The sequence below is a fragment of the Cynocephalus volans genome, chromosome 10 (genome assembly GCF_027409185.1).
Source record: "Cynocephalus volans isolate mCynVol1 chromosome 10, mCynVol1.pri, whole genome shotgun sequence".
Taxonomy (NCBI): domain Eukaryota; kingdom Metazoa; phylum Chordata; class Mammalia; order Dermoptera; family Cynocephalidae; genus Cynocephalus; species Cynocephalus volans.
In genome coordinates, this window is record NC_084469.1 from 123,721,404 (window position 1) to 123,747,937 (window position 26,534).

At 47.1% G+C, this 26,534-nt stretch overlaps 2 protein-coding genes across 4 annotated transcripts; both read right to left on the reverse strand.

The window, feature by feature from the left end:
* Positions 1 to 571: 571 nt before the first annotated feature.
* On the reverse strand, positions 572 to 11,619 carry SYCE1L (synaptonemal complex central element protein 1 like). 2 transcript variants are annotated; one of them, XM_063112667.1, is made up of 11 exons: positions 11,491 to 11,569; positions 6,933 to 6,995; positions 5,119 to 5,178; positions 4,850 to 4,924; positions 4,238 to 4,285; positions 3,912 to 3,966; positions 2,281 to 2,344; positions 1,332 to 1,401; positions 1,163 to 1,250; positions 951 to 1,035; positions 572 to 716 (listed from the first exon to the last, which is right to left on the reverse strand). In XM_063112667.1, the coding sequence occupies exons 1-11, from the start codon at positions 11,549 to 11,551 to the stop codon at positions 639 to 641; spliced, it is 747 nt and encodes a 248-aa protein (XP_062968737.1). In that variant the 5' UTR covers positions 11,552 to 11,569; the 3' UTR covers positions 572 to 638. The 2 variants fall into 2 exon arrangements, with proteins under 2 accessions (XP_062968737.1, XP_062968738.1); XM_063112668.1 differs by lacking the exons at positions 4,238 to 4,285; positions 4,850 to 4,924 and having other exon boundaries at positions 11,491 to 11,619.
* Positions 11,620 to 11,985: 366 nt separating this feature from the next.
* On the reverse strand, positions 11,986 to 19,280 carry MON1B (MON1 homolog B, secretory trafficking associated). 2 transcript variants are annotated; one of them, XM_063112666.1, is made up of 6 exons: positions 19,063 to 19,280; positions 18,656 to 18,813; positions 17,327 to 17,656; positions 15,925 to 16,744; positions 15,401 to 15,548; positions 11,986 to 13,048 (listed from the first exon to the last, which is right to left on the reverse strand). In XM_063112666.1, exons 2-6 carry the CDS (start codon positions 18,801 to 18,803, stop codon positions 12,848 to 12,850), a joined length of 1,647 nt encoding a protein of 548 aa, XP_062968736.1. In that variant the 5' UTR covers positions 18,804 to 18,813; positions 19,063 to 19,280; the 3' UTR covers positions 11,986 to 12,847. The 2 variants fall into 2 exon arrangements, with proteins under 2 accessions (XP_062968736.1, XP_062968735.1); XM_063112665.1 differs by having other exon boundaries at positions 18,656 to 19,072.
* Positions 19,281 to 26,534: the final 7,254 nt, after the last annotated feature.

Consider the following 26,534-nt stretch of genomic DNA (forward strand, 5'->3'; position numbering starts at 1 on the left):
AAGGTGCCCTTTGGAATTGGGTCCCCAAGGCCTACCTCCTGAGCAACTTATTTAACAGACCCGCAGTGGGTGCAAAAGCCCCAGGAGACCCAGGGGATGGGCACCCCCGATGAGGACACAAAAGGGCCAAGGGCCTGAGAGGACAAGAGCCTGAAGCGTTTGACAAAGGTGGGAAGGCCTCTGCAGCTACAGCCCAGCGTGTGAGCGTGAGCGCAGGTAGCTGGGCAGGTCTGAGGGGTCGGTGGGAGTCTGCGGGGAGGCTGGGGTTTCTCTGGACCACAGGAGACCCACAGGACCTGAGGATCTGAGCTGGGTTTTTAACGTTTCCTCTTACCCTTGTTAATAAAATGGTTCAGGAACCCGTGATGAGGCCATAGAGGTGGGGTCAGGGGGACTTGACACCCACTTACCATTGTGGAGTGGCTCAGGAGCATTTATGCTGCGCGCCGGCTGTGCGACTGGTGGGCGGAGTCCTGCCGAGACCCCGCCCAGAGTGCCCCGGACACCCCACGCTTCCCACGCGACCCCCAACCCCTGTGATTCTGGAGCACAGACTCAGCAGAGGACGGTCTGAAATCAATGCCTTTATTTCTTGACAGGCCTTGAAGGAAGGTCGGGACGGGGTGTGTCCTATTGACTTAGGGGGCCGTCAGGACCAGCTCCACCGGCGGCTCCAAGTCCTCCTCGTCGCGGCCGCCGGGGAGCTCGCGGCCGGCCTGCGGGAAGAGGGCAGTCGGGCTGCGGGGGACGGGGCTCGGGCACCCTCCGGTTCGCCCACGCCAGACTGCACCTGCCGCTGCACGGCGGCCACAGGGCTCTCTTTGCCGTGTCCCCGCCCCCGAGGACGCCTGCCCCCCACAGGCCGCTCTCTCGGGGGGACCTCCGAGGATCCCCGCCCGCTCGGTCTCCCTTGTCTCTGACCGCTTCGCCTCGTTCTCCGGGTTCCCCACCTCTCCTATGCTGGCCCCGGCCTGTGGGGCACTCTGGGTTTGGGTGGGGACTTGATCCCCGAATTTCTCCAGTTCTTCCTTCAGCCTGCGGGAGAAGCCACTGAGACAGAGATCCGAAGACGCCGAGAAGGGCGGGGGGGCAGAGGCATTTGAGGGTGCTGCTGGGGGACGTGGGCCCCTCCCCCTCGCTCAGGCGTCCCTTCCCCTCTCACCCGTCGCCCGCCGCCCGGGTGCCGCCGACCTCGGGCGCCGAGCGCAGCCGCAGCTCCACCTCCTGCAGCTTGGCCCGCACCAGCTTCCCTGCGGGTGGGCGGGGCGTCAGGGGCGGGGCCGAGGGGCTGGCCCACCACCCGCTCCGCCTCCCCCCAGCTGGAGTCTCACTATCACTGAGCAGCTGCTCCTTGCTCATCTCCAGCGTGCGGATCTCCCGGGCCAGTCTCCGCCCCAGCATCTGGGAGGACAGAGAGGAGGCCTGTTCGTCGGCCTGCCTCTCAGCTACACCGCACGCTCCCCGCTTCCCCTCCCCCCAAACCTTTGCTCTTCTGCAAAGTCCTTACCTGTATTAGGCCATTCATTCATTCAACTATTAACTCAGTGTGCAGTTTCTGCTGTGGCTGGGGACCCATTTCCCTCCAATCGCTCTCTATGTCCCCGTGTACCTCTGAAACTTCATTTCTTCCCACTTTCCTCATCCTTCATTCTCCCATTTGCTGTTCCTCAAAAGTTCCAGGCGCAGTTTGGCCTTGGCATTGGCCTTTCCTTCTTCTAGGAACACTTGCTCCCAGTTACCTGCATGGCTTCTTCCCTCACTTCCTTCACATGTGCATTCAGATGTCACCTGCTCAGAGGACATCCTCACCGACATTGCACCACCTACCTATTTTCTTGGTTGGAGTCTGGGTTTGCCTCCCCCTGTCCCCAACCAGCTTGGGACAGCAAAGACCTGGCTCCTTTGGTTCAACACTGTCTCTCCCTGCCTGGAATGCTGCCTGGTGCACAAATGGACATTAGTTGAATGAAAGAGTGACCTGACCATGGCTTTCTCAGGGTTCCCACTTGCCATTGCAAGGTGGCCACACCCTAGGTTAGCAGGAGGGAAGCAGGATCAGCAATGGCTACTGCAATAGTCTGAACAAGCCATGCTGGGAGTGGCAGTGGGGGATGGTGAAAAGTGGCCAGATCTGAGGTAAAAAACAAGGGATTGAGTAGGTGGGCTAGAGGAAGAAAGGAGTCAAGGACAATCCCATGGCACTGGGCCTGAGCAGGGTTGGACACTGGGCCAGTCTCAGGGGAAGAGTGGCTTTGGTTGGAGGCAATGACAATGGCTCACGTGGAATTCCCAGAGGTTCTTGTGCTGGCCCATCAGATCCTCCAGCTGTTCTTCAACATCCAACCTGGGGGTTGACACCCAGGAATGAGAGAATACAGGCTAGGCCTGACACCCAGCCCAACCAGCTCTGAGGCTCCTCATGCACAGTCTTTCACATCCTTGCCTGGTGCTCTCTCTGCTGGGAACCCCTTCAGGGGTTTTATCCTCCAAGACTTGGTTCTAACAGTTACTCTTCCAACAAACTCTCCCTGATGTAAGCCCCACTCCCACTCTCCACCCAGTGGCCGGGCAGGCTCCCAGCTTGGGAGTTACCCCAGCTTCCTCTGCTTGCAATTCTCTGCGATCTGAGAGTTATGGACAGAAATTTGCTCCATGCACTCCTGCAACATGTGCTTCCTGGGAAAAGAAAGACAAGCCTCAGTCATACTCTCGGAATGAACCCTGCTTCCTCTAGCAGGAGTGAGTGTGAGGGGTGGGGTCTGTTAACAACATTCACCCTTCTCCTTTCTTCTGTTGAATGTGACCCTTTATGGGCCTCTGTCAAGACCATCACCCTGTTCATCCTGTCCACCACTGAACTGGCCTTCCCAAGAAAGCTTTGTGAGGGGTGCAGTCGCTTAGCATCATGGATTCTAAAGTCATGGCTTGAAGCTTGGATCTGCTACTTCACTGTGACCCTGGTCAAGTTACTTAACCTCTCTGGGTCTCAGTTTCCACATATGTAAAATGGTCATAGTGGTGGAAGGGTGACATAAACTCTTAACTCCTGTAATTGTCATTGTGAGGATTAGGTAAATAAGTGTACATAAATGCTCATTGGACAGTGTGTGTAGTGTGGTTAAGCATACACCCACATGAACTATCTATCAGGTTTCCCCACACAATTAAAGCCATGGTGCAACAGTACGTGACATCTCTGGTCACAGGAATGTGGTAAGTAAAGGTTCACAGGATGTAGACATGGACGGATAGATGGTTGAATGGACAGTTAATTGGATGGACGAGTGGCTGGCTGGAGAAATGATAGCTGGTTAGAGAAATAATGATGATGGTTGGATAAAGAAATAAAGAAAGAATTGCTGGGAGGATGGATAGATGTCTGGATGGATGGTTGGGTGAAGAAATTAATGGCTAGATGAATGGAAGGATGAAGAGAGGATAAATGCATGGTTGGATGAGTGGAAGATGATTAGATGGAAAGTTGGAGATATGATGGCTCATGGTTGTCTGGCTGGATAGTTGGATAGATGTATAGTTGGATGAACAGATGAGTGGGTGAGTGGGTAGATGGTTGGGAAGGTAAATGGATGACTGGGGGCCTAAAATAAGCAGACAGATAAACAAATGAATGGATGGTAGAGGAACTGGATGACCAACAGAGAAAGACTTAGAATATAACAGCAGTGAATGGAATTTCTTTGATAAATTAGCATTAAATGGTTAAACAAGTGAGTTAATCTTAACATCACCACCTAATATCAGAGAAGACTAGGGGAGTCTTTTGTCTGGCTACTCTATTTTATAGAAAGAGAAAATGAAGAGTGGTATCCAAGATTTTTTCCCTGAGCTCTGCTCCCTCCTCCTTCAGGCTGGGGAATGAGATGGGAAAGAGCCAGGGCAGGATCTCTTACTTGTGAGCCTCACTTTGCTTCTTTTGGCAATACAGCTGGAGGATCCTCAGTGCCTCTGTGGGGAGAGGAACCAAGGGGGCCTTGTGAGAGCTTGGGGATTCAGGATTGGGCAGAGGTAATGGGCCCCACATTATGTCAGGCATTGGAGAGCACTGAGAGGACTTGGGTGCTTACTTCAAGTGAGGAGGCAACCAAGGGAGAGATGTGAACAGAGAGGGAAGCACTCTAACTCAGGTTTCAGTGGGATTCCTCTGGCTGCTCCAGATACTGTGGACTTTTGTGGGGTAGCGGGGTTGGATAAGGAATATACAGCAACTGGCAAATACCTTGCTTTTTTCTCAAGACCTCCTCCAGGTGCACTTTTTCTTCATTCACTGGAAAACAGAATGACACTTTCAGCCCCCAGGAGCCACATCCTGTGCCCCACTGCAACTTCATGCAAGGGGCAAAGCCACACAGAAGGTGTGGTACAGTTCCACGAGAGGCGAGGTGTCTTGTTGCCACCCCCACACCCATCTACCACGGGGACTGTCCTGATCCACCTTCTCCTACTCTGTGCTCACATTCCCTGTGTCAAAGGAGTGAAGACTGTAAAGAATGGACCATAAGGAATGGACACTGAGGGGAGAGATGACTAGAAAGAGATAAATACACCATGTCAGGAGGAAATAAAGGCTCTGAAGAAACAAATCAAGTAGGAGAATGAGAGAGAGAGGTTGGGATTCTACTTTCAGATGGGACCACCTGACAGGAAGTCCTGTCAAGGTGAAGTTGAGCTGTGAACTGAAAGATGACATGGGATGGCAAGAGGCAATCTGGCCTATGTGAGCTGAAAGCACTGCAGGCAAAGGAACAGCTTGTGCAAGTGCCCTGAGGTGTGCGCGGGAACAGCAGCAGTGATCGTGGGATCTCTGGGTCCTTCTTTTGGCCCCACTTACAGGAGTCTAATTCTCTGTGCAGAGCCTCCCAGAGAGCTTGGTCCTCTCCCAGTTTCTCACCGGATTCCTCCTTTGCTGGGCCTAAGAAGGAAAGAAGACACTGTGTGAGTGCAGCCTCTAGCCTTGTTCTCTTGAAGACTGTGACTCTGCACAATCATCTTCAAACAGCCCCAGAGGGGCCTGGATTTTATGAATGAGGAAATGGAGGCATTCATAGTTCAGGCCCTTCCTGCTGGCCACAGCTGGCCAGTCTAGGCTCCCAAGTTTACCTTGCTGAAGCTCATTAATCCGGTTAATCAGCTCCTCAATCTGTGGCTCCAGGCTTCCTTCTGAAGAAAGAAAGAAAGATTGAGCCAGAGAAGACAGATGCCTGACTGTCCAAGGCAGATGGAGAAGGGGTGCGTTCTGGCACTGTCTCTGCTGCTGTAAATCAGCAGGTATTTATTGAGCACCTGCTGTGTGTTGGACTCTGTAAGAGGCCCTTGCAGGGCTTGCATACTGGGTGGGGGAGGTGGACATTGAACAGAGATATATGAATCAATTCAGATGGCAATAACTGCTGTGAAGAGAAATCAAGTGAGGCAAGATGCTGAAGATAAAAAGGTAAAAGGTACTTCTTGAAATATAGAAAGGCCCCCCCATCAAGCGAGAGAAGCAGGCACTGCAGTTCCATAGGGGTGGAAAGTGTGGAAGTGAGACCATTCCAGGCAGAGGGTACAAGTCCCCTGTAATGGAAGTGGGTGAGGCATGAGGCACGAGACCAAAGTAATGGTGAGGAGCTGGTGTGGCTCTATTCTAGTGAGGAAGTGGAGAGTAGCAGGAGGTGAGGTGGGGGAGAGGGAAGTGAGATCACTCAGGGCCTCTTGGGCCACAATTGTATTCCAGATATAATTCTGAGTGTGGTGGGAGCCAATGGAGACCTTCCGCCTGCTCTACCCTATTAAAAACCAGAAAGGGCAGGTTGTCATTTCTATCAATCTGGATTGTGGTATTGACCTCATTTGAGAAAAGGGGGAAATGCTGCTTTCATGTTGCAGGTGACAATTTGCAAGCTCCCCAGTGAGAGGGAGATCACTGACCCTTTAGAGAGTCATCTCTAACTTCTCACAATCCCTACATCAGCACTATGTATGGAGAAGCCTTCTTTCTCATCTCTTTTTGGCTTCAAGGTTGGCAACACAGAGCTGGAGCAAAAAGCTGCCTGATCCTTGCTGGATCTCACTGCCAATTCCTAAGGCCTTCTGGAGTTAATAGGTGCAGGCCCTGGATTTTCTAAGGTCACCAACTCCAGCTCCTGTGACTTCCAGGAGAATGGGTACTCTCCATGGTGCTGATTACATGGCAAGAAATCCCTGAGGGTCCGGTTTTTTTTTTTTTTTTTTTTAACTGGAGACGGTCAAGCTGGGTCACTACACATTTCCCACCCTGCGATTTCTCTACCTAATTCTAGCTTAGGCAGCAGCCCCAATGCACTTCTTCTATATGCAGGTGCAGAGTCAGGGAAGGGGATGTTCCCTTGTGTTTGGAACAACCAATCAATGTATTATAGCATTTTAAGCTGAGAATGGGCTGTGGCTCAAACCTCAAACCTGACCAGCATTCTGCCTAGCCCTAATGTAGGTACTGAATGCAATCTGACTCCCAGGTTCTTCTCCACAAGCAAAACAAGGTGCAGAGCTGTCTACATTGCCATTTGTTGTTTGTATATGACCAAGAAGGACAAAGAATACACACCCACGGATATATTTTTTAAAAATCTCTGGTAAGATACATAAGAATTTAAAAGCAGTTGCTGCCTGCCTGTGGGCTAGGGAAATGGACGACTGGTGTGTGTGTGTGTGTGTGTGTGTGTGTGTGTGTGTGTGTGTGTGTGTGTGTGTGTGACCTACATCCTCTTAAGCTTCTTGAATTTTGAACTGTGGAGGTGTATATATGGTTCAAAGAATTAAACTGTATGAGAGGGAAAAAGTGCAGTGGGATAATTTCTCAAGGTTGTGAGTTGAGGGGCCTGGGTTGGAGCCACCCTGTCTGACTGAAAGCCCCAGGCCCCAGGTTGGGGCTCAGACACAAGAAGACACATGACCTTTCTGTAGCTTTTTCACCATTGCCAGCAAATCTTCAGTCTTCTTCAAAGACTTGTGCTGCCCTGTGAAGATGAAAACCAAAATTACAGGACCCAGTGAGAATGAAAGGGGACTGATGAAAGGTCCAGACCTATCTGGGAGGAGAGGAAGAAAGTCCCAGTGGCTCTGTGTACACCCCTGGGCTGGAGCCAAGGATGGCCTGAGGGAAGGTTTCCAGGCAGAGCAGCACCCCTGCAGGATCCCTGTTCCTTGTCCCTGAGGCTCATGGTATGTGCTGGATGAATCAGGACAAAGGATACCACAACATCCTCTTAATGAAACTCAGGGGTGAGAGAAAGGGATGTAGTTTTGCTGCTGCTGCTATTCAAGACCATTATGAAGTTCTAACTAAGGCAACGGACAGAAAAATTTTATATGAATTTCTTTAAAATCATTACAGCTCATAGTTTGCAAATTTTTAATGAAGTGATGGATCTAGGCAATGGTTATTCATGACTGCTAACATCAGTAAAGGACAACCAGATATCTATGAGACTTTTCACAGAAGGACTCAACACTGCCCATAAAGGATTTTTGCCCCCAATCTCCCTCTAAAAAAATACCCCAAGCCACAAAAAACAAACAACTCCCCCCCCCCGCCACAAGGGATTTTATCAGGCTTCCTTATCTACATACTAATTCAGAGGAAATACGAAGGGCAGAGGAACATGTTGAATGACACCATTGAGGATGTAACCAACAACATGCAGACTGTGGGAAATTATACAGGAAAATGGAATATCTTCAATAAATAAATTACAAAGAAGAAAAAGAGGGAGAGGAAAAACCCTATAGATTACGAGACTTTAGGTATATATCAATCAATCACAATGGACAGACCTCATTAGAATCCTGATTCAAACAAACACACTTTCACTATATATACTTCTATATGTATTTTATCATGAGCCTGTGTTACTTTTGTAAAACACCAGAGAATATTAATATCTTAAAAACATCTTAAACTCTTAAAATGAGAAAAGTTCAGATCCCAGCAACCTACTCCTCCCCAAGGAAAACTGAGCAGAGAAAATGAAAGGCAGCTCACAAAACACATACATGATAGCCAAAAAGTGAACAAAGAAATGCCATAGTATGCAGTGAAAACTCCTTCTCCCTCACATCTTTTTGTCTGGTCTAACATCTTTTATAAAGTAGTATGCACTAGTGTAATTTTCCATTTTAAGTTTTTAAATTACTTAAGTAAATAATAAACAAATATGGAAGAACATGAAGTAAAAAGTAAAAATCTTTCCTCACCAACAGCCCCTTTTCCAAGTCACTCCCCTTCCCAGAAGTAACTACTGCCAGCAGTTTGGTGGTAAGAATGTGACTTTTTAGTATAATGTTTCATGTCTTCTTGCTCTAATTTTCACTTTCTTAACCAAATAACATTCTAATAAAATTCAAACACTGCAGAAATATATGAAGTTGAAAATGAAACTTCCCCTTTTCTTGTTGGCTCTAATTCTCACTGCCTTTCCCAAATATAATCACCATTAACAGGTTGGTAGGTCTCCTCTTGAGACTTTTTAATTTTAAAACTATTCTTTTTTTTTTTTTTTTTTTTTTTTTTTAAAAAGATGACCGGTAAGGGGATCTTAACCCTTGACTTGGTGTTGTCAGCACCACGCTCAGCCAGTGAGCTAACCGGCCATCCGTATATGGGATCCGAACCCGGGGCCTTGGTGTTATCAGCACCGCACTCTCCCGAGTGAGCCACGGGCCGGCCCCTAAAACTATTCTTAATATTTGGAAATGAAACAAAAAAAAATTAAAGCTACTTTAAGTAGAAGTGTCTATGATCATTTTAAAAAATATTTTATAATAAAAAATTTCAAATGCACATGAGAGTAAAGAGGATACTATAATGAACTATGATGTACTCATCACCCACATGTAACAATCATTAATATCACTCATATTTGCTACGTTTTCCCTGTATTGAAGTGTTTTCAAGTAAGCCCCAGCCTTCTTGACATTTCATTCCCAGATACTTCATTAAGCATCTCAACTACTTAAGAACTTTTTCTTAGATGGCCCCAATCCTATAATCACATATGACAAGATTAATAATCATCACGTGATATCATCCAACTCAGACCATATGTCATTTTCCCTGATTGTTCCCACATGTCTTTTATAGCTGGATTTTGCAACCATTTCTACAAAAGCTCCACCTGTGTTTTTCACTGCTTTTTCTTCACTGTTTTTCTAGTGCTAGTCATGAGTTAAGGCCAAAAGCAGATTATAACTAATTTTTAAATAATCCAACTAACCTCTTGATCATTTCTTTTAAAATTGTATGTTACAAAAGAAAACAGCTTATAGAGTATGAGCCTCCTTTTAAACATTTTATTTTGAAATAATTTCAGATGTACACAAAAGTTGTAGAAAGAGGCCACAGGGCTCCCATTTGCCCTTGTATCAGATTCCCCATTTGTGAGTGTTGCTGAACTATAAGTTGCAGACATCATGGCCCATTACTCCTTAATATTCCAGTGTATATTTCTTCTACACAAAGGGAATCTACCAGGTAACTGCAGTATAACTATCAAAACTTGGATGTTAATATTGATCCAATATTAATATATGATTCTCAGACGCCATTCAAATTTTCCCCTTATATTTTAAAATTATATAGTACTACTTTCTTTCTAAAAGAAAAAAATAAAACAATAAATCACAAAAAGCCTTCACCTCTGCAACACGCCCCAAATCCAAGACTCTTGTTCAAAGTTCTCAGGCTTTCAGCCTTCAGACATTTTTCTGTGCATCATTCACAGGGCTGGACTTGACAACCCTCTTTTTGTTTCAATCGCAACTGGCTTTTTGCTACTAAAAATGTGATCTTTTGGAGCTCATTCTGTGTCAATAAATAATACAATTATCCATTTAAAATTTAATTTAAATTAATTTAAATAATTTAATTTAATTTAATTGTAACTTAATTTTAGCTATTTTTTTCTGACTTTTTAAAAAAAATTCACTGCCCAGGAATTCCATGGCATGCATAGATATACCAAGATTTAGCTCCTTCTGTCACTGTTCCTTGTTTTGCTTCCATCAACAACACTCCAATGACCACTCCTGGTCCATGCACCTGTGTATTCTTCGGTGATTACCTAGCCTGGTGACTGCAGATGTGGAATAGCATTTTAGATGCTAAAAATATTCTACCAAACTGCCTCTAGCAAAGGCTTTATTGGTCAGTTCTCCTCCCAGTGAGGCAGAAGGCCTGTTTCTCCAAAGGGACATCAATACTAGATATATATGTATGTTTTTCAGTACTAGATATCCCTCCCTTTATAAAGCCAATTTAATGGATTGGTAATGGTAACTTGATTTAATTTACTCCATTGCTGATAAAGTTAATCATAACTTCAATTTTGAGGAATTTGAAAGGTTGATACTAATTTTTTTTTTTAATAACAGTAGCTGCTATATTAAATGCCTAATAAATGGAACCTATTTGCATCTGTCTTACTTCCGTCTGTTCTTTGTTGAAAGCTGGAACTCAATGTATGTCTCTAATCTAAGAGAGTGCTCTGTGTTAACATTATTTCATTATTCACGCGCTAAAAAAATTACTGAGCACCTACTATACGCTGGGCAGGCATTGTTTTAGGTACTGGGGAAACAGCAGTAAAAGTCTCTGTTCTCGTGGAGCTCATATCCTAGGACAAACGATAATCAACTAAATGATCGCTATTTTGATGTCTGCATAAGCAGGTCTGACAGGCTGCAATCTAATGTTAATAAATATAGTGGCTCGAAGAGAGTGCAGGAAGGGGAGTTAGGGATAGATAAAAGAATGGTAGACGGTCAACAACTGCTGAAGCAGAGTGATGTGCACATGGGTGTTTATGATGCTATTATCTCTACTTTGGTACATTGTGAAAGTTTGTTCAATAGGAAAATGCTAGTGGCGTACTAATGGATTATTGCCTTGGAAGATTTTTCTTTTGGCTGGACTGCAATTTCCAATAGTCTGTAGGCTGAATCTTACCCTCGCCACCTCCACCCGCCCCCCCCCCCCCCTTTTAGGGGATGAGGTGTCATTATTCAAGTCAGTGCCCTGGAAGAAAGTTGTCCCTAGGGAAGGTTATTTTCTATTAAGAAATTTAGAGCCCACACACAGTGTGATATGGGCTGGATGTGAGATGACGATATTAGGGAAACTGCTGTGAATTTTCTTAGGGGTGGAAGCAGCAGGGTGATTTTTGTGAGAACATCTCTTCCTCCCTTTTCGTTTGAAGAGATGCACATTGAACAATATGATTACTTTAAAATACTTAAGAAATATATTCAGTAGAACAAAGTTGACAAGAGTTAATCTAGGTGATGAGAATGTGTGTGTTATTTATCTCAACTTTGTTGAACTTCTGAGTGATAAAAGGTTTAAAACTTAAAAAAAAAAAAACAACTACTGCTATCATTATTTCATTAACGTTTTGGGACGAATCCTTCCCCCTTCTGCCCTGGTAGAGAGAGGCACACACCCCTTGCCCTCGCTACCTCCAGTCTCCTCCACAGTGTCCGGCGACTCCATGCTCAAGGGCTCCATCTTCCCCGCCATTTTCTAGAGCTGAGCTTGTGCGCACCCCTCGGTCGATGATTGGCTAAAAACCCAAAGCCCCACAGGAAGGCGGGCGGCTCTGCAGCGCGCATGCGTGTGGCGCACGTTTTTACGCCACTTGACCAGGGAGGAGGAATCAGGTGTCTACGCTGGACAAGCACGGGACATCTGGTGCTTCGGGTCGACAGTGCAAGTGCGTACTGCCACAAGGCCACAACTCCAGTTAAAACAAGGGCAGAACTAGGGTTACTGGCCAGTTGGAGAGTGAGTCTTGTGCACACACGTACAAAACTCTAGGGCGGTCTCTCCCTCTTTAGGTTGTTTGTACAGGTTGTCAAATTCTTCGAGAAATGTGCAGGTGCTGTGTGGTGGTACACAAGATTTCTTTTCTTTTTTTTTTTTTTTTTTTTTTTTCCGGTGACCGGCGCTTAGCCAGGGAGTGCACTGATCATCCTTATATAGGATCTGAACCCGCGGCGGCGGGAGCGTCGCCGCGCTGCTAGCGCAGCACGCTACCGAGTGCGCCACGCAAGATTTCGAGCCCCCTGTCGTTCACAAATCTTCATTAAAGAGCCTATTAGACAAAGTTATCTCCCTTTCACGGATGAGTATAATGAGCCTTAGAAGCTAAGTGCACCTCCTATGTAAACATTTTGGATCCCAGCCACTGTGTGGAGAAGTCAGGTGCTACATGCCCTGGGTTATACAGGTAGACAAGGGAGGCCATCTTATTAATAGTAGCAGCAGCCAATATTGATGGGGGTCATTTTGGGCAGGGTAAAGATGAACAGAAGTGCATGAAGGGCATAGGGATATTCTTGTGGGGCTTGTTTTTTTTTTTTTTAAATCCCCTCAGGCTGGTTCCATCACAGACTACCCCTGCATTCCCAATTCCAGAACCCCTGTGGGTCACTCTAGAAACCTTGGTCAGCCCTGGGCACTCAGGGCTAAGATTCCATGGAAGGAGGCAGACCCCTGAGGCAGGTTTGGAGGGGACAGCCCCTGCCAGAGGCTCGACATCATCCAAGTGGAAGAGGTATGGCAGAGGGAGAGAAGAGGGAAGCCTAAGGATTTCCCCAGAGGTGGAGGTGCATGAGGGGGTTGGGAGAGCAGCCTACTCATCTGCCTGCTGAAACCCTTCTCCCATTTGTGGACAGGACCTCAGATCTTCCCCCATTGCCGGGGAGACAGGGATCAGCCACAGACACACCCCCACCTCCATTTCCAGGGTGACAAAAGAAGGTAAAAGCCAAAGGTGGTCACTCCCAGCACTGCCTGATCTGGGAACTCTGCCTCTCAGAGTCCAGTGAACAAGCCATTGTGGGGAGCTTGGTCCGCAGAGGCAGCTGGGGGTGTGGAGTACTTGGGTGGGTAACGAATGAAGAGCCGGTCTTCCTCCTTCCTCACCCAGCGCAGGAGTTTGGTCACTACCAAGATGGCACCTGCTTTGGTCACCAGGGGGCTGAGGCAGGTATAGAGCTCAAATTTGGAGGTCACCTGGGAATTTGAGAGAAGACAGAATCAGATGGGCTGGAGGTGGCCATGGACAATCCTGTCTGACCCAGCCCAATGTCTCCCTCCTACAGCTTGGAAGATGTACCTAGCAGCAACTCCCACCTGGTGCTCCCTGGACATTGGACTAGGGCAGTTAAGCTGATATTTTGTATCATGGGTGGGCCAGGGGTTCTCAGTTGGGCCTAGGGGTCAGACAGACCTAGTGGTTTCAACTGGGCAATGCTGGCTGTGTGTGGGGTATCCTCTGGACCTGTTTGCTCACCTGTGGACTGGGGATAACAACAACAATGCTTAACATTCAGTGAGCAATGATTATACACAACGTTCTCTTCTAAATTCACACAACTGTTTTCATCGTCTATAGCCTGGGCATGATATAAAGAGGAACTCAATTTAATCCTCACACCAACCTGAGCAAAATGACCCCACCAGGTTACCAGCACATTTCCTGTGCCACCTCCCAATGTCCTCCTCTTTGCTCCCTCGGTTCCATCCACTTTAGCCTTTCCTTGGTGTTCCTCAAAACACAGCCAGGCCCAGTCCCACTTCACAGCATCTGCAGAGTCCTTTCCCTCTGCCAGGTATACTCTTCCTACAGATACCCACATGGCCTCCCCTCTCCACTTAGATGCCATCTCCTTAGGGAGGCCTCCACTCACAACCTGATTTAAAATCCTGTGCCTACGATATCTTAGTTTTTAAATAACAATCTCCATTAAATGGTACAAGGACTCCTTGGAAAAATGGCCAAGTCGAAAACTGGCAGAGAGAAAGTAAAATAAGAAGTGCTCACACAGTGATGGGGATGTGTCAAAGGGACACAGGGACCAGCCTGGCTAGATGAGGGCTCCCACTGGCTAAATCAGAGACAATTGGAGCACCAAAATAAATGCTAGAAAAGGATTTTAGCCCATTGAATTAAAGAAAAATTTTATTGATATAAAATTTTAAATTCCACAAATTAATAGGAAAATAAAAAGTTCTTCCTTATAATAAAATCCCAACCAATAAGTGTAGAAAGTATGATGGAGTTAGAAAAATCTCCATCTGACAAACACCAGATTAATAACTGTTGCAGGTTAGTCATGAATGGATATTAGAATTAGTGGGTGAAAGTTCGATGAAAAACAAAACACAGAACACAGACATCATCACCATGAGATATTTACTAATTACAAAGGAGAAAATACTAACTTTGTAGTGGAGAAATGTGGCAGACCACCTTAACTAAGTGATCAAAACTGACATCGACATCGGGACAGACTGACATCACATGCCTCCTGATATTATGCAGAGAAGGGCACAACATCACTTCTCTGATATCCTTGCCAAAAATGCATGACCTCAATTTAGTCACAGTATAACATTAGAAGAACTCAAGTGGAAGGATATTCTAACAAGCTAACTGGCTGATACTCTTTAAAAGTTCTAGAATAAACAAGACTAGGGAGACACAATAAATAAATCCAACATGTGATCCTGGACTGGATTCTGGACCAGTAAAAGTACCTAAGTGGGACAATTTGTGGAATCTGAAGTCTGTGAATTAAATGTTACTGTGCCAATGTTAATTTCCTGATTTGTTAAGTTACTGTGGTTATATAAGATGTTAATCTTTGGAGAAACTAGGTGAAGGGCCTCTTTATAATAATTCCTTGTACTATTCTTGCAACTTCTAAAATTACTTGAAAACAAAAGTTAAAGTAGTTTAAAAATAAAATCCTCAGCCTAGAATAATGCCTGATACACAACAGACATGCAATAAATTACTTAATAAATGTGTACTAAATGGCAGAGCCTGGGGGAAGGTGCCATTTCCAATGGGGTCACCTTGGCTGGCTTCCCTGAATAGCTGAGCTTTAACAGACCCACAGGAAGTAAGGGTGAAAGCCTAGAAATCCCAGGGAAGTATACCCCAGGTAGAGGGCACAGCATATGACCAGCCTGTAGCACTCAATGAGTGCTGGAGACCCAGAGTCAAAACTGAGCTGGTGACTGATGGGGTCCATGCAAACACATGGGAAGGGCTAATGACGAATCAGCAGGCACAGTGATGGCTGTTAATGGGGTCTCCTGAAAATCAAAGACACCATCCTGGTTGCTAACAGGGTAAAAGCAAACAGAAGGATGGGGCTAATTGAGAGTTGGAGACACTGTGATTAATCTTTATGGATTTCGAAGGTGCATGTGTAAAGGTAGGGACAGTATTGCAGGCAAGGAATAGCCCAGGCAAAGGCTTGGTGTGCTTGATGGGAGCTGCTTTGGCTGAAGGGGATACAGTGTAAGGAAACCTTAAGTGGGGAACTGATTCACCCAGGGCCCTTCTTAACTCACCCAAGCCAGCAGCGTCTCCTTCTCAGCCACGTGGTAAATGAGACGCAGGGGTCGGGAGGTGCTGTGGAGGCGAGCATGCAGGCGGTGATACAGGTCTGACAGCCGCTGCCGCTCCTCCTCTCTGCTGTACGGGGCCTCTAGCTCGGGGCTGCCATCATGGGGGAAGGTGGAGAGCAAGGTTAGTCCAGGGCCTTCTCAGCTGGCCCATCTCCTCTCTCAGCCTAGGGATTTCAATTAAATTAAGCAGCCGAGCCTCCCCCTTTAGACCTGAGGATTCTCAGTGGCTGGAGGCTGAGCTTCCCCCATCAAACTAGGGAATTCCCTGAGTACTGGGAGCTGCCTCTCCACTAGAATAGGGGGATTCCTGTAAGTTGGTGGTTGAGCTTCCATCATCAGACCTGTTCTATTCTCTCTGTTTAGAGCATGGCTGGCCATCTCCTTTGAGTCATGTCTATGTGATGCTGATCCTCCTTAGTTAGACAAGACTTCCCACCTGGCCAATTGCCCTTAGGGTCAAGACCTACCTGGTAAACTGAGGCAGCTGGCGGTGGTGGTCAGGGATGTCCAGCGGCTTATAGAGGAAGTGCCGGAGGCCGGGCGCTCCCACAGCCTGCACACTGTAGGCAGGGGAATTGGTTGATGCGGCATTAGAGAAGCTGGCAGCCTCACCAAGGGCACGCATGGCACCAAGGCCACGCATCCCATCTTCTACCAGGCGCCGGCAGGCGGCCATGGCATGGAACGCTTCACGGTGGGTGCCAAGCAGCAGCAGGCAGACAGGCATGGCATCCAGGCGGGCCACGTAGGCATAGAAAAAACCATCAGGGTTGAATCGGGGCAGGCACACGGGTGCCCATGCCTCACCCGCAGCAAAGGCCGGTGCGCGCACCCAGTCGAGCAGCAGTTGCAGGTCAGCTGGGTCCAGCCGACACTCAGCCAGCACATTCCGCTCCTGGGCCGCTGTTATCAATCGACCGCCGACCGCCAGTACCGACAGTGCCAGGCCCGGTGCTGTGCAACGTCGGAGTAGTGCACCCAGTGCTTCCCGCAGCGGGCGGGCAAGGGGCACGCAGCGCACAGCACCCAGGAGCAGGGCACCTGGGTCCCGCTCCACACTGTCCAGAAGCCGGTCCAGTGTGCGCTCTGAGCCGGCCAGCAGGCGGCGGAGGTCGTAGTTCTGCTTGTGTGCGAAGATGCGGGCCACGCTGGCACGGGTCAATGTGCTCACAATCTGCGCATGCACAGCTAGCAGTTCCCCTCGCAGCTGGGCTGCTGACTGAGGAGTCCGTGACACAGCCACCAGCAGCAGTGGGCCCTGCTGTAGGAACACCAGCTTGTGGTCCTCTGAAGGAGGGAAGAGGTGGGGGAGGGGATTAGAAATGGATCAGGAGTGACTGGAGGGGGTCAGGCTTGGCTCTTCTGCTCTCCCTCGCTCCCAACAAACACATACCAGCCTAAGCCCACTCGATCATTCTGTGGTAAGTCCCCACCTGGACTATGGTAAGGACAAGGTGGGGGAATTTGGACATTAGTAAAGACATGAATGGATAGTTAAGAGATCACGTAGATTAAACACACAGCACAGAGCAGGGGTGAGAGGAAGAGAGAGATGGAGCAATTACTGACACAGAGCCACAAAGATACCCAACTCAGTCAACAGCCAGCACAGTCATGCTGTCAGGCAACAAGAAGTATCCAGTGAGTGAAGCACTCAGAACCCAGAAGGCCAAACAGAAAGAAGGATTCCTAACAGACAGACCCCTGGCAGCTAGCCACACACACTGACTCACCCCTGGCTGGCTGGACAGTACCTCGGGCAGGCAGACAGACAGACAAAACTACCCATGGCTGGTTGGACCCACTTCCAGCCAGACAGCTATATTTCCTGTCAGTGTTCCCCATTCTGCCTCCAACCCCTTCACTCACCGGCATAGATGGCACGGATGGCATCTCCTGCGCTCTGCACAAAGGACACAAGGGCTGTCATCACACCCATGGTAGCTGACAGCGCCTCCACACTGCCATACCGTGAGTAGATGGGCTTGCCAGCCTCGCTCAGCACAAACACATGCTTCCGCTGGCTGCGCCAGTCCTCATCATTGGGGTCCCCGCCTTGGCCCGCAGAGCCACTCTCAGGGCCATGAATGGGACTACTCTCAGCAGCTGCTGGACCCCAGCACTCAGAGGTGCTTGATGGTGCCTCTGACTGGGGCAGTGATGACAGGAGGCTGGGTGGCTGGTCCTTGGCCTCGGATCCTGAAAGGGAGCCCCTGGTGGGTCAAATGCCTCTGGACACCTACTAACCCTATGTCCCCAAGGATCTACCAAATCCCTACCAGATCTACGACCTTGCATACTGACAATCATTATTATCCATTTGCAACTATATCTCCATAATTTTCCCATAAAATCCCAATGACCTCAAATTCTTTGATTTTCTCAGACATTCTTCCATGTCCCTGAATACAAATTACCCCCTCCCAATAACTGCCATTACCTGCCAATAATTCTCAAGTCTTCAAAGACTTCCCACCCCCCAGTCATTTTCAGCGATGTCCACTGAACCTAACCAGTGAGCCCATAAACATCTCCTAATTCTTAAGTGATCAAGACCACTGACTCTACAATGACTTCCACTGATTCCCCATTGAACACCTTTACAAGTCCACTAACACATGGGTCTTCAAAGACCTCCCTACTGATCCCCTGACTCTCCAAATAATCTCACTGATGCACCCCCATCACCATTAATATAAACTAATATTTGGTTCCTTAAAGACCTCCCCACAATCCACCACTGACTCTTCAATTATGTAAATACTCTGAGTGCCACTAACCCCTATTGACCCCCTTTCCCACCTCAATGACTTAACACCCTAGTTCCCAAAGACACTAGTTTCTAAATAGTCCCTTGTTTGAACCTACTGACTTTCTTTTCTTCATTCATTGATCTAAATACCTAAAATCCCCAATGACCTTCTTTGACCTCACCTACTCTCTTTTTGATTCCTCAATGACCTAAACTTACACCAAGTACCCAGTGAACATCAGTCGACACCCACTGACTTCCCTTTCATTTCTCAGTAATTTAAATTACATGTGAGTCCATAATGACTTCCTACTGATATGGTTTAAGCTACTTCCCGGAGTCCCAAAAGCCTCCTCATTGGTCTCCCGTGGATCATCTCTATCCCTTGCCCAACAAAGACACTCGCTAGGGATTCCTTCCAAGACCCCAGTGAAGGGAGGGCACACCTGTTTCCTCCGGGCCCCCGTCTCCAGGATCCGGGGGGACCGCTTGGACCCCTCCACCATCTCCAGACTCCTCACTGGGGAACTGCGTGTCCTCCAAGTCCTTCGTGCCCCCGGGGGTTGGGGCAGCAGCGTCTCCTCCGGCCTCCATCTGCACATCCCTAAGGGGAAAGGGAATCGAGGGTGACGGGCAGCAAAAGAAACTTCTTACAAGCCTTTACAGAACTAGGCCCCCCGGTGGTGACACTCCTAGTGCTCATTTCCCCCACGGTTTAAAATAGGATGAGACATTTAAAACATGACCGAATACTTGCACCCTCGAACACTTTCCGTAGAGGGAGGCTCTCTTGGCCACAGGAAATAAAGACACGTAACATCTCCTTTAACCCCACAGTTCAACTGGCGGATACCATTACTCCCCGTAGCGGCGAAGTCATCACACTTCCGGGTGCAGCTGGGGGATTTGTCACACTTCCGGGTGCGACACCTCCCAGAAGACACTTCCGGTTGCGGAGCTTTATTCGCTTCCCGCGGCGCCTCTCTTCCGCCGCGTACTGGTGTTCCCTCACCGTTGAGAGAGCGCGCGCCTCTCTCGGATCTGCGTCGGGTCCGGTCGGGAACCCAGTGAGCCCCCTCTGCACCCCTTTCCACAGAACTGGCTGGAGCCGCTAACAGTAGGCGTGAGGGGGGCGCGGCTCCCGCTCGGCCAATCCCGGAGTAGAGGGGGCGGGACCACCTTCCTTTTAGTCCAATCGAGAGAAGTCGGCTCCTCTCCGCTGTTTCCCGTCGCCCCGCTGTCCCTGTAGTACCTCGACCAGTACTGTGTGTTGGATTGCGTTTGCACCCGCCCATACTTTGACTGACATGTTCTCGGACCCATTCGAAACCTCGAGCCTATTCCTCTCTTGAGGATGTTTGCTGTCTATGTCCTAGTGGATAGCCGTTCCGGACCAACAAAAGTGCTCCCTCAGAACAGTGGCAACGTCACCCTCCCTTGCCCATCAGGAAAGGCGGGGGTGGGGTAGGGTGAAGTGGGTGATGTGGAGGGGAGGGGAGTGAATGCTTGACCGGCAGTCGCCGTTTCCAGTCGGAGTGCCGCAGGCAGTCTGGCCAGCCTATGGGATTCGGATCCTAAAGTAAGAGGCGGGCTTCTCAGAAGTAGGAAGTATTAGGGATCTGTCTGTATTCAGCCAGTCCGAGGGCTCGGCGGACTCTGGAAAAAGGGAAGCTGGAACCATGAATATCCTCGTGGCTTCAGAGAATAGGGTTGTGAAGGCAAAGCGCAGGCTGACCAGGCCTTGTCCGGACGGACAAAAGCCCTGGCTGACCCCACCTGTGGAGACTAGGTTTGTGGGCGGAGCCATGCAGATTAGGAGCTCAGGCCTAACGGGGGAGAGCGCGTGTGGGCGTGGCCTTGAGAGGTCCCCTGTCCTCGTAGGCAGAGGACAGTGCCGCGCCGGCCTCTGCGCGCCACCATTGGCTGGCTGGACGCGCCCCCTGGAGGGAGTGACAGCACCGCAGCTGGGACCCGGCTCCTGGAGCGTCTGCGCTAGCGTAGAAAGAGGAGCGCAGCGGCCGGATCAGATCTTATCAGGGTGGCGCCGGCAGCCGCATCCTGGAGGCTGCGAGAGGCGTAGGCGGCCAGGAGGAGGCGATCCTGCCTGGCAATTTTAGTGTAAGGACGAGCGCGGGTGCGGACGCACCTGCTCTGACCGTCTCCTTTGCCCTGGGTGTCTCTGAACACGTCTTTTCTGCGACTGCCCGAGTCTCTGTGTCTCTCTGTCTCTGGGTGTCTCCCTGAATCTGCGTCTCTGTCTCTTTTCCTTTGTGTTTCTGCATCTCTGTGTGCTTTCCCTCCTTATCTCTTTAGCTCTTTCTGTCCCTTTCTGTTTCTTCAGGTCTTTCTGTCAGTCGTTCTTCAGTTTTCTCTTTTCTTGTGTCTCGTTTTCTTTCCCTGCCTCTTTGACAGATTGCTCTCTCTTGGTCTCTGACTTCTCACCTCTCCTCCTGGCTAGCTGAGTGGCTTCCACCCCGGAGCCCCACGTGGCGAAGCCCCCAGAAGATGGGCCTATTGGAGCCCCCAATTCCATCACCCCGCAGAATTCCCACGCCCTCCTGGAGCTGGAGGAAGAATTCTGCCGGTCCTGGGCAAGGGCGGGCTGGGGCAGCGAGAGGAGGGCCAGGTGGGCATCCATCTGCTGCTGGACAGGCCAGACTCTCTCTTGGGCTGCAGGACGAACAAGTGGCCACTTCCTGTGTTCGGTTTGGGAAAAGGTGTCGGGGAGAGCAAGAGGAGCAAGGAAGCCCTGTGGGCTCCTGCCACAGGGGCTAGTATGAAAAGCCAGGGTTCTAATTCCCATCCAGATGCTGCTTCCAGACTAAAAGCCTAAGTGCCCTGGGCCTTGGTTTACCCACCTGTGAAACAATGACATGATACTGTAGGACGTACCAGTTCAAGATTGCTTGACTTAAAGTGAGTAAGGTGCTTAGCATACTTTGATTGCTAAGTGAAAGCCTTTGGTCATAATTATGATAATATACATTATAATTATATAAATTGTATAGTTTATTACCCTAATTATAATTGTGGTAATAAATGCTAAATACTAATGTAAAACAGCATATGCCGTATATATACTAGAAAATAGGTAAGTAATGAAACAATATAAAATATAATTTATATAATTAACATAGAAACAATATATAAATTTATGTAAATGCAAGATACAATTACCTAACAAATTTAGAAATATTGTTTTTTAGGGAAAATAGTAGAGCTAAGAACAACAGTTACACAATCTCTTATCTGAAATCTTTAGTGCCAGATGCATTTTGAATTCACACTTTTCTCAATTTTAGAAATGAAACTAGGTGGATGTGCTGCGTATTCTACAGCACTTCAGTGGGGCTGGGCAGCACCCGGTAATTAAAGTCATGATTTCTGAGTGAAATGTCTGATTACTCCACTGAGAGAGATAAAGACTAACCCATCTTATGTTATTTTTGTCCAGGTTTGGATGCCAAATAAGCAAAATATCACTTTTTAAAAAGTATTTTAAGGTCACAAGACTAATTATGTTTTGTAAAGATGAATATACTAATTATCTTGGTTTGATTATCACATATTGTACACAAGTATTGATAGTCAACTCTGTACCCCACAAATATATATAATCAATTATATTTCAACACAAAAAGTATTTTTTAAAAGTATTTTTTTCCAAAGCTTTTTGGATTTCAGAACTACAGATATGAGATTATGGACCTGTATTAGTTATATTTAATAATTTGCCACTCTAGACAATTTCTACAATCAAAGAAGAAAAGGTGAAGAAACAACTATTCCTGGCATGTCTGCTTTTTTTTTTTTTTAATCATTAAAGCAAAAAAAGTCTCCATAAACCTCCCCAACAGATTCTTAGCTATGGCCCATGGTTTGAACTACAGAGAGTTTACAAAGTCTGGAGACATATAATGTTTTTTATCTCATTTCTTACATATCAAAGATGTCTTTGTGACATTGTGTGTATTTACCTGTTTCCTGGCTTTATGGACATTGTACAGGTCCCAGGTAACCCCAAGCTGCAAATGTGTCTGGGAAGCAGGGGTAGGACTGCCTGATTATCTTGGATGTATCACAGTCTGTCACCTTGGGCAACTGACCCGGCCAATGTCTTTTTTTTTCATACCAGTTTACAAGGATCACCACAAGCAGTTTGTCTTTACCTTGCAGGGTCAATACTATACATTCACAGCATTTCCTTAGGGCTGCATCAGTTCTGCTCTCTGCCATAATATAGCCCTCAAAGATATTGATCATCTTTTTAAAAAAAATTTGAGTATTTATTATCATTGTTTTTTCTATCTTTTAATTGTGAATAATTTCAAACACATAAAAATGGAAGGAATAGTATTATAACCCCCTATTACCAATCACCCAGATTCAACAATTACCAGTATATTGCCCAACCTGTTCATATTGATCATCCTGACATTCTACAGAACATCACAGCGGTCCACTACATTGATGATATTATGTCGATTGAATCTGGTGAGCATGTACATGAATCAATACCTTAGAAAGACATATGCAAATGAGAGGGTAGCAGACAAATGCCATGCCACCTCAGTGATGTTTCTGGGAGTTCAATGACCTGAGCAATGTCAAGTTATCCCTCCAAGATGAAAGACAAGTTGAACCTCTTGCCACCTACCACAAAAAAAGAGGCACAATTTTGTCTTAGTCGGCTCAGGCTGCCATAACAATATGACATAAACTGAGTGGTTCAAACAGTAGAAATTTACTTCCTGCAGTTCTAGAGACCGGAAAATCCAAGATCAAGGTGCTGGCAAGGCAGGTTTCATTCTTAGGCCTCTTCTCTTTTCTTGTAGGCAGCTGCCATCTCACTGTGTGTTCACATGACTTCTTTATGCACTTACAGGGAGAGAGCAGAGCAAGCCCTCTGGTGTCTTGTCTTACAAGGGCACGCTTACAACAGAAATACCTAAAACTGGATAATTTGTAAAGAAACAATATTTATTGCTTACAGTTTCAGAGGCTGGGAAGTCCAAAATCCAGGGAACTCATCTGGTAAAGGGTCTTCTTCAGTGGTGGCTTTACATCCATGCAGGGTGTTATATAGCAAGAATGATGGAGCAGAGAGAAATGCTAACCTCCGTTGCTCTCCTTTTAAAGGCATCAGAACCATGCCCATGACCACCATTAAACCAACAATGGATTAATCCATTCACTAGGACATGGTCCTCACAATCTAACCACATCTTACAGGCCACACTTTTCAATTATCCTAATAAGATTTTTCACCCTCTTAACATTGTCACTGTGGGGATTAGGTTTCTAATACAGGGAACTTTGGGGGATACAATTCAATCCATAGCATTCTGCCCCTGGCCCCCAAAGTTCATGTCCTTTTCACAGGTAAATACATTCATTCCACCCCCAAAGTCTTAACTTATTTCAGCTCAAAAGTCCAAAGTCTCAAGATCCAATCTGAAACCAAAACAAGTTATCTACTTCCAAGATACAATGGCGAGACAAACATAGGGTACATATTCCCATTCAAAAATGGAGAAATAGGTCAAAAGAAAGGAGTAACAGGTCCTAAACAATTTCAAAACCCAGCAGAGAAGGCATTAAATATTAAAGCTGGTGAATCATGTACCTTGACCCCCTGTTCAATGTCCTCTACATGCTGGTGTGGGGGTTGGACCTCAAAGTTCTCAGGCAGCCTTGCTCCAATGGCTTTTCTGGTCTTTGACCATGCTTTAGCTCTCCTAGGCTAGTGTTACACACTGGTAGCTCCAGAATTCTGGAGTCTCCATAGTGGTCCCACTCTCACAGCTCCACTAGGCATGGCCTTAATGGGGATTATCTACTGCAACTCTGACCCCACATTTCTGCTCTGCTTTAGTAAAGGCTGTATGTGGTTACTCCACCTCTGCAACAGAGCTCTTCCTGAGACCCCGGGCTTTTCCATCCATCCTTTGAAATCTGGGTGGCACAGCTCTGGCATTCTGGGAACCTGCAGACTTACCACACGGACTCCATCAAGGTTTCTAGCCAATATCTTCCAAAACAGCGGGTCCAGCCACACCTGAGGCCAATTTAGCCACAGCTGGAGCAGCTGAAGCAACCACGGTGTGTGTGTGTGTGTGCGCAGCATTCCAAGGTGGCCTTGAGCATCAAGCCCATGGAGGGTACCTTGGGCCCGTTCCCCAAAACCATTCTGTCTCCCTAGGCCTCTGGGCTTTGGATGAGAAGGGCAGTCTTGAAGACCTCTGAATTACTTTCAAAGTCTTTTTTCCATTCTCTTGATAATATCTTTCTTCTGTACTAATATCCTTAGCAAACACTCACTGTGCTACACCCTTGCTTTCCTCTCCTAAAGACATTGTTTCACTCTTCAAATGGCCAGGATGAAAGTTTTCCAATTTTTTGCCCTCTACTTTATTTGAATTACAAATTTTGGCTTTATGTCGTGCCTTTTCCACCATTACTCAGGGTAGACTTTTGCAAGCAGCCATGCATCTTCCTGAATGCTTTACTGCTTAGTAATTTCTTCTGTCATATACCCTATACCCTGGTTCAGCACCTTTAAGTTCAACATTCCATAAAACTTTTGGGCATGATCAGAATGCAGCCAAGTTCCTTGCCAGTTCATAGTAAGGTTGATCTTTGCCCCAGTTTCCAGTAAGCCCCTTCGCATTTACATCTGAGATCTCCTCAGTACGGCCTTTACTGTTCATACTTCTATCAGCTTTCTGGTCACTGCCACTTAACCAGTTTCTAAGATGTTCCAACCTTTCCCTGCTTTTTTCTGCTTTCTAAACTCTTACCAGAATGTAGGCTTTTTTTAGCCTGCTCCTCCACATTCTTCCAGCCCAACACCCAGTTCCAAACTGCTTCCATATTTTCAGATATTTGTTATAAGCAACACCCCACTCATAACAATTTTCTGTAGTAGTCCATTTCTGTTGCTTATAACGGAAATACCTGAAACTGGGTAATCTGTAAGAAAAAATATTTATTGCTTACAATTTTGAAGGCTGTGAAGTCCAAGGTCCAGGGAGTACATCTGTTGAGGGCCTTATTGCTGGGTGGTTACCCTTCACAGCAACACAGGGTATCGCATGGTGAGAATGGAGCAGAGAGAGAGACTAACCTCCTCAATTGCTCTTCTTATAAAGGCATCAGAATCACACCCATGACCACCATAAAACCATAAATAGATTAATCCATTCACTAGAATATGGTCCTCACAATCTAATCACCTTTTAAAGGCCCCACCTTTCAACTACCATAATAAGATTTTCCACCCTCTTAGCACTGTCACTGTGAGGATTAGATTTCTAACACAATCTAATCCTCCTAATTGGGGGGACACAATTCAATCCATAATGGGCACTAATCTTACCATGAGGGATCCACACTCATGACGTAATTACCTTTCAAAGTCTTCATCTCCAAATGCCACCACAATGAGGGGTTAGAGCTTTAACATATAAATTTGGAGAGGGACACATACCTTCAGTCCATAACAGCTTGGTAGGCTTTTTGAGATTTTGGAGGTCACACATACTACATTTTAGTGTGTGACTTTGACCCATTTAAAGTCACCTTTAGGTTCCAAATTGGGACCAGAATAAAATAAAGCAAGTTCAGACTGCAGTACAAACTGATCTACCACTTAGGAATTATAATCCAGCATGTCCAATGATGCTCAAACTGTCCACAGTAAGTACGGATGCTTTATGGAGCATCTGGCAAGCACCAATAGGAGAAACACTGCACAGACCTCTAGAATTTTGGAACAAATCTACGCTCTATTCTGTAGATAACTATTCTCCTTTTGAATAGGCTTGGTAGCAGGCCTTGGTCAAGACTGAGCATCTAACTATGGGATATCAGTTGATCATGCAGCCTGGGGGTTGGCTACCCACCTGGCCATGAGGTTGGGTGTGAGAGGCAGCAATCTATTATCAAACAGAAATGGTACATAACAGATCAAGCTCAGGCTCAACTTGAGTGCCCAACTGCCTCCCTGTACTGAAGTCCCAGGCACTATTTTGTATTTCCACTTATGTCTCCTGATCTCTCACTTTGTCACTTTATCCATGCACTGTTTCCTGCTTCCTCTCTAATGTCTTTCTCTCCCTCTGCCTTTCATCAAGGCTTCCTCTTCTTTTGTCTTCTTAGGATGCAGTGGTGCTATAGTTCAGATGCTTGTCCCCTCCAAAACTCATGTTAAAATTTTATTCTCAATGTTGAGAGGTGAGGCCTAGTGGAAGGTGTTTGGGTCATGTGAGAAGATTGCTCATCAGTACATTAATGTCCTCCCTCAGGGATGAGTGGGTTCTCCCT

What these genes read in the sequence shown, in the direction of transcription:
- MON1B (XM_063112666.1), bottom strand. Translation starts at nt 18,803, where the DNA reads ATGGAGGCCGGAGGAGACGCTGCTGCCCCAACCCCCGGGGGCACGAAG. An exon ending in CGGGGGCCCGGAGGAAACAG is followed by an intron (nt 17,657 to 18,655) that starts GTGTGCCCTCCC and finishes GCTCCCTTTCAG; the next exon opens with GATCCGAGGCCAAGGACCAG. An exon ending in CAGCTGCCTCAGTTTACCAG is followed by an intron (nt 15,549 to 15,924) that starts GTAGGTCTTGAC and finishes CCATGATGGCAG; the next exon opens with CCCCGAGCTAGAGGCCCCGT.
- SYCE1L (XM_063112667.1), bottom strand. Translation starts at nt 11,551, where the DNA reads ATGGCGGGGAAGATGGAGCCCTTGAGCATGGAGTCGCCGGACACTGTG. An exon ending in GGTCTTGAGAAAAAAGCAAG is followed by an intron (nt 3,967 to 4,237) that starts GTATTTGCCAGT and finishes CTCTCCCCACAG; the next exon opens with AGGCACTGAGGATCCTCCAG. An exon ending in CCGGGGCCAGCATAGGAGAG is followed by an intron (nt 717 to 950) that starts GTGGGGAACCCG and finishes CTCTTCCCGCAG; the next exon opens with GCCGGCCGCGAGCTCCCCGG.